Raw genomic sequence first — 6,876 nt, forward strand, 5'->3', positions numbered from 1 at the left:
AAAAGGCCCGGGCCGAACGTTCGATTCCTTCACGGACCACATGGTGCGCCACCAAATGCCAGCAGAGGAAGACGTGAACACCCCCGATACTGGGCGAGGCAGCGGGCGCTGAGCACGGCAGCCGCAACGTAAGCATACACCGAGTGCCGGGAGATAGCCTCGGGCGTTGGGAGCCAGGCCAGAACAGGCCGTCAGCAGCAGCCGACCCAGAAGACACTCAGTCACAGAGAGTGTTTGGCTGGACTGAAATTTTTACTGTTCATACGGCGGGGAATACTATTTGTGCTGGAACATTGTGAGAGAGAAATACTATTCTGACTAGAAAAATAAGTCGAAATTCAGTCGAGCCGAACACTCTCACAGGCGTGCCACTTGGAATTTTGGATGCGGCTTGCGGCGCCACTGGCTCGGCACGGGCACGTCGGCCCATCCATTTCTGAACAGCTCACGGTCACGGGGGCACTCACAGTCACAGTCACAGCTCGCTAGCTAGTAGCGCGCCATGGATAGAGGGCGTCGATTGCCTGTACTATGCTGTCGGCTCATGTTTTCATTAGCTTGTCACTAGGTGTGTGACCGGTGCAGTGGCAACCAGGTGTGTGATCTGCGACTTTCAGAGACGTCCAATGTGAATTGCCAAGTTAGTTCGTGAAATTTGGAAATTTGACTACGGTAGCATTTTCGTTTTTATTTGACAATTAATGTTCAATTATAGACTAATTAAGCTCAAAACGTTCGTCTCGCAATTTCCAACCAAACTGTATAATTAGTTTTTTTCGTCTACATTTAATGCTTCATGCACGTATTGCAAGATTTGATGTGATAGCTACTGTAGCACTTTTTGAAAAAAAAAATTAGGAACTAGGCTACCCATCTTTATCTTTCACAGACAGTCTAATGTGAATTGCCAAGCTTGTTTAGCATAGGCTACCCGTCTTTTATCTTTCACATACAGTCTAATGTGAATTGCAAAGCTTGCTTAGCATAGGCTACCCGTCTTTATCTCTCTGGATTAAATGGGTGAAAGGGACGACGAGTCAGAATCACATTACTGTAGTCATTAGTGTCTTCTGTCTTGGACACTTGGTGGAAAGAACTCGCTGGCGGCCAGGCCAGCTTGCGTGCTCTTGTCGTTTTCTGCCCTCCAAACAGTCAATCTTCTTCCAGGCCGTTGTTTTTTGGACTGATCCACGACTCCTCTGAATTTTTTATACTAGTATACGTGCAGCTCTCAACTCTCATCGTTTATGAACTGTACTGGTACAGCGACGCCAAGCTAGCCGTTGAAAACGAAAGCGACCCTTCTCCGCTGCCAATTGAATAGCAGACGCCGAGACGGCATGCATGGTCCGGTCAGTTCAGACACTCAGACCTGCAGCATAGCATTGGCATTGGCATGTTACACTTCAGACTTCACAAGCCACCATCCTCCATCGCACAAGGCCACAAGCGGAGAGCACCGAAGGAAGGCTCTGTTCGCCTGATCTATAAACCGCTTGTGCTGATTTATACGACTGATTTGTTGGGAGAGAAAAATATTGTATCATGACTGATAAGCCGGCTTATAATGACAGCCGAACAGAGCGGAAGTTTCTTACCGGTTGGTCACGTGACAGCATCATCTATCTAACCACTTCATAGTTAACCACCTCTGTCAGTGATCAGGTTTTAGCTATAATAAGCGCTTCCAAATCCAGTAGGGCTTGGTGCGCGGTAAAAACTATTCGAAATTAGTTGCTCAAGTCTCATCCCTTGTCCATATAAACAAACCACAGGCCAAGACAAACCGAAGCACAAGAGCTGACCCAAATGCTATTGCCAGATACGAGTATGCTAGACAAAGAAAGGCATTTTGCCAGAAGAATATAATAAAAAAGCTCTAAGCATCTGCACAAAGACGGCTCATGGTGACCCTAATCAAACAGATGCAGTGCAGGGATGGATGAAAGTGTGTTGCAGACTTGCAGTGGCATGTGACCTCATGTGCAGGCAGCAATGCACTGACCAACCAGCAAAGCTACAAAGAAGGGATCAGCTGTTCTTCCAGTACAGTTAAAGCAGACGGGAATCAAGAATGGACGACTGAACAGGATGCAGTGTGGAGTAGACAAAAACCGTACTTGCATTTGCTGGATTCCTAGCATTTAAAATTGCAGGTTTTTGGCCTGGGCATGTTAGTCAGTCACAACACCATGCTACTACACTTGTGTGTCATTGTGTGTGATTGAAGTACCAAGTATCGTCACAGAATGATGGATGCTCACATATAATACAATCAAAGACCAGTGAGATTGAAAGAGAGGAGAAAGAATGTAGTGATGGGAACATGGTTAATATGGCTACTCTCTAATGGCAATCCATACAACCTCATATGCCGGTCCATCATCTGTACCGATGGTGGTGCTCACGCTTGCTGAAGCTCCCTTCCTCCTTGGAGCTGTATCGGTCTGAACCCTGAGGATGAGCATCTCTCCCGGGCTTCTTATCCTGTTCATATCAAAGTAATTGGCTATGTGATTACTACTGTTCAGTAGATGAGAGAAGAAGACAAAATGGTCAATGGCTCAGACATACATCTCGGAATAGGAGATCATCCATCTCGAGCATGTGAATGACATGCCCCATTTTAGGCCTCTTGTTCGCATCAGGGTCGACGCAGCGAAGCGCAACCAGAAGCGCCCGCTTCAGTGTTTTGGGAGAAGGCTTTTCAGTCATCTTAGGGTCCATTACTTCCTCCGCTTTCCTCTCTGCGACCATGGTCTTGAGCCACTCAACCAAGTTCACCTGCACACACATGGTAGAATTCAGCTTTGCCAGACCTCGATATTCTGGATAAAGAAAGTTATAAAGATGGGAACTACACTAACCTCTCCAGCTGCTCTTGTATAATCTACAGGAGATCTACCAGTGATGATCTCCATTATGAGTACACCAAAGCTATATACATCACTCCTCTCATTCAACATTCCGGTGCTGGCATATTCAGGTGCCACATAACTGCAACAGTATCAATAGTTCAGTAATGACAAGATCTAGCTTCATTTGCAGTAGATTGAGTAGCAATATGGATGGAAGGAGTTCTCACTACTAACCCAAAGGTTCCCATAACACGGGTTGTAACATAGCTTTTCTCTGAGCACAATAGCTTTGCAAGCCCAAAATCTGATACTTTAGCGTTCCACTGCTGGTCAAGAAGAATATTGCTAGCTTTGATGTCACGGTGAACAACCTTTGGTTCCAGCCCCTCGTGAAGATAGGCCAGCCTGTGTATGTAGAAGTTGGATGTCAATTTTCGGATATTTCACTATCATTTGCATCAAAAGGCTGTGACCATTTAAGCAAAGCCAATATTGCTTCCAGGCAAAGATGTTTGCTAATGCACATGATGCTTGAGTTTGAATTTTGACTGGTAAGCAGAATATCAAGATGTAGCATAAGCATTTATAAAGAGTGTTACACAGCCCATGGACAAATCGCAACAACCCTGGTGCTCTGAATAAAATAAAGCAAGCTGGCAACAGGAAGCGAAAAAGAAAGAACCATTAAAGGTAAGCACATGCATTGCCTGAGTAATTACATCTTTTTTTTCTTTCTATTTAAATGGTTGGGTACTGTGCATTGCGTGAGTAATTACATAATCACAATCAAAAGAATACTGTGCATAATAGGAAAACTTTTTTTTGCACGTCTACCAGATATAGGTTATAATGTGTTGTCTCTTTCTATAACTTCTTAAAAGGGAATATGTGCATGCCAAGTAATAGGTCCTAACAAACTTGTATAGTGAAGCGCCAGATTTCCGTCGACAACGAACTCTCACCTTAACTAGGCTCCATTACCCCAACCAAGACGCGTGACCCGTAACAGAACATAGCTAATCAGTTCGAAAGAAAAAAAAATGAATATATCTAATCATGCCAGCTCAGCTAGCGCCTGACTTCTTCTAACGGTTATGGCCTATAATTGTTCAGAATTAATTTCTTTCAAGCCAGAATAGAACAGATGGCAAACTAAGGAATAAATTGAGGAATAGAATAATTACCCTTTAGCAGTTGCAAGCATAATGTTCATCCTGATGTCCCATGTTAGTGGGCTTACTTCCCCGACATCACCATGAAGCCACTGATCAAGATTACCATTGTCCACATACTCATACACAAGCATCCTGTTCAAGCATAGACGACAGTGATATGAATCAAGCTTCCATTATTGAGAATTCAAACTGAGAGAAGTAGGTGTCACCGAATGAAGAAGAGATTGCAATATGCCAACATACCTGTAAGCACCCTCTACGCAGTAGCCAAGCAACCTAACGAGATTTTTGTGCCGAACACGACCAATTGCTTCGACCTCCACCTTGAACTCCTTCTCGGCCTGGCCCCTGGTGTGGTGAAGCAGAAATAAAAAAAATAGAGAATGTTATCAGAAAGCAGGATGAAATGAGGTGAAGAATGAAGGATATGAAACGGCAACCCAATTCTAGAAAACAGTGTACTAGTATTCAAATCTGTGTCACAGAAATCGAGAAGAATCGAATAGGTGTGGGCACACAGAAAGAGAGGCCATTATTAGAGCAATTTGAAAGTTCTTGAGCCCCACAAACCAACCTTTCGTCAGCAAAGCATCTCAAGAGCAGCAAACTTGCAAGACACAAAATCTGAACAAAAATAGGGTGAATGAATATATTTCTTCAATTGGTAATACTACTAGTAGCAGAACATAGTTATAGTCGTTTCACGTTCCAACCCACAATCTGCAGAATTTTTACTCGCCCGACAGTACCATCCGTCCTAATCTCACTCAGCCGCACTCAAGGAATGAACCAGCAGAGAGACAGTTATTTTTTCCCCTTCCAAATCCAATCAAGCAACAGGGGAGACTTGCTCCCCTTTTCAACATCTGAAATGCAAACATGCAAGAAGTGACTGACGTTCATAGATCCTAGTTCAGCCCAATCACAATCATCGGTGTCAAAATCAAAATCCAAGCCAGCATGAATCGAAAGACAACAGATTGGTGCCCCCATTCAAAGTCATAGTCAAAATGAGCAAAAAAATTTAGATAATGGGTCAAGATGAGCAAAATGGGCAAAGAACTTTCCACGAAAGGAGGACACCAATTAAGTACTGTACCTATTATTGAGCAGATTCTTGACGGCGATCAAAGTGGAGTCGTGCAACGTGCCCTTGTACACGATCCCGTAGCCACCCTCCCCAATCACATTCTCCTCGGCCAGCCCGTCGGTGGCCTCCTCCAGCTCACGGAGCGTGAACCAGTGGCCCCACCCGAGGTGCGAGACCTCCGGCATCCCCGCGCTGCCGGTACTCCTAGGCGTGGCCCCGCCCCGTTCGCTCCCGCCGCTCGTCGTGGCCGACATGCCGCTGCCCGGCGTCTTCCGCGCCGGTGGCCTGTGCTGCTGCTGCTGCGGCGGCGGCGGAGTCTGCGGCTCCGCCACGGTCTTGGCGAGCTGCACCGCGGGCTGCGGCGCCGCCGTCGGAGGCGGCGTCTGCGCCTGCTGGCGGCGGACGATCTCCTGGATGTCCTTGGTGGGCGTGGGCGTGGCCTGCTGCTGCAGGTGCTGCTTGAGCAGCTTGGTGTCGGCGGCGGGGTAGAGGTTAGCGGCGAGCAGGTCGCCGCGGCGGCGGCGGCGGCGGGAGAGGCAGACGAGGATGAGGAGGAGCACGAGCACGATGGCGGCGGCGACGGCGATGCCGATGAGCACCCAGAGGCGGAGCCCAAAGATGAGCGTCGGCTGCGACAGCCTGCCGTTGAGGTACCCCGCGCTCCAGTCCGACGGCGGCGCGCCCTGCCTGTGGTGGTGCCCCGGCGGCGCGTCCGCCAGCAGCCGCCTCCGCGCCCCCATCGCCGCGCTCCGCAGCTGATGAAACAGAGATGGGAGAGAGACCCTTCAGCTTTGGATTCTTGCCTGCCGCTACTGCTTAGATATGCATGCGACTGGCTTCGAGAGAGGTGCAGATGTGATGAAGGCGAAGGGAGGGGAGCGTGTTGGGGGAGGCTTTGACGGGTGCGCGTAGCATTTTCGTGGGCGGGGGTGTGGGGTCGCGTGCTGCGGTGGCCGTTAGCTTTGGGCTGCTTTTCTCGGTGCGCTACCTCTGACAGGTGGGGCCGGTTTGCGTGCTGGCCCAGGGGCAGTGAGGCGTGAGCGCAGAGCGGAGCGGATATGGCTTTGTGCTTATGCTTGTGCTTGCGCAGGCCTGGTCCATCCTTAAGTGCGTGCGCCACTGAAATTTGATCTCTTTTTCTTTTTTTTCATTCAGATTCAGAAAACAAATGCTGTTTGGTTTATTAGTCGCTCCTAAAATTACTTCTATTAAGACTAATTAGTCCACAACTTTGATAATATGATGCTACAGTGAATATGTGCTAATGATGAATTAATTAGGCTTAATAGATTCGTCTCATGAATTAGCCTTCATCTGTGTAATTAGTTTTATAATTAGCTCATATTTAGTTCTTCTAATTAGTATCCGAATATTCGATGTGACATGCATTTTAGAAGCGACCGAAGAACCTAGCACCCCCAAATTTTGTGAAAAGCTCTCCTCGTCAGTATAACAATAATACGTACTGTGATGAAGAGTTTGAGGTAGCGAACTTTCTCTCTTTGCAGAATATTGGCGCTACAAATGAGGAGCGGGCTTTGGTGCTTTAGCAAAGGCCCAGGCACTAACCAACGATTATTCAGCCTGTTCGCTTGGTCGTATTTGGCTTATAAGTCATGGCTTATCAGTCAACGAACAGTATTTTTCTCTCACACCAAACCAAACAACAGTACTTTTAGCCATGGCTTATAAGTATAGATGGCCAACGGGCCGGCCCAGCACGGCACGGGCCCATGCCAGCACAGCACGATAG

General features: G+C 47.5%; 1 protein-coding gene across 1 annotated transcript; it reads right to left on the reverse strand.

Moving 5' to 3' along the window:
* Window positions 1-2,101: 2,101 nt before the first annotated feature.
* LOC136450125 (probable serine/threonine-protein kinase At1g01540) lies at window positions 2,102-5,981 on the reverse strand. The gene is made up of 7 exons (XM_066450428.1): window positions 5,133-5,981; window positions 4,277-4,381; window positions 4,043-4,165; window positions 3,093-3,263; window positions 2,868-2,997; window positions 2,575-2,784; window positions 2,102-2,487 (listed from the first exon to the last, which is right to left on the reverse strand). Exons 1-7 carry the CDS (start codon window positions 5,861-5,863, stop codon window positions 2,383-2,385), a joined length of 1,575 nt encoding a protein of 524 aa, XP_066306525.1. The 5' UTR covers window positions 5,864-5,981; the 3' UTR covers window positions 2,102-2,382.
* Window positions 5,982-6,876: the final 895 nt, after the last annotated feature.

This window comes from Miscanthus floridulus, chromosome 1 (genome assembly GCF_019320115.1).
Source record: "Miscanthus floridulus cultivar M001 chromosome 1, ASM1932011v1, whole genome shotgun sequence".
Classification (NCBI taxonomy): domain Eukaryota; kingdom Viridiplantae; phylum Streptophyta; class Magnoliopsida; order Poales; family Poaceae; genus Miscanthus; species Miscanthus floridulus.

Coding starts and splice junctions, on each gene's coding strand:
- LOC136450125 (XM_066450428.1), bottom strand. CDS start 5,863: ATGGGGGCGCGGAGGCGGCTGCTGGCGGACGCGCCGCCGGGGCACCAC. Junction 2,998..3,092: donor CGTGTTATGGGAACCTTTGG/GTTAGTAGTGAG, acceptor ATACTGTTGCAG/TTATGTGGCACCTGAATATG. Junction 2,488..2,574: donor ATGATCTCCTATTCCGAGAT/GTATGTCTGAGC, acceptor TGATATGAACAG/GATAAGAAGCCCGGGAGAGA.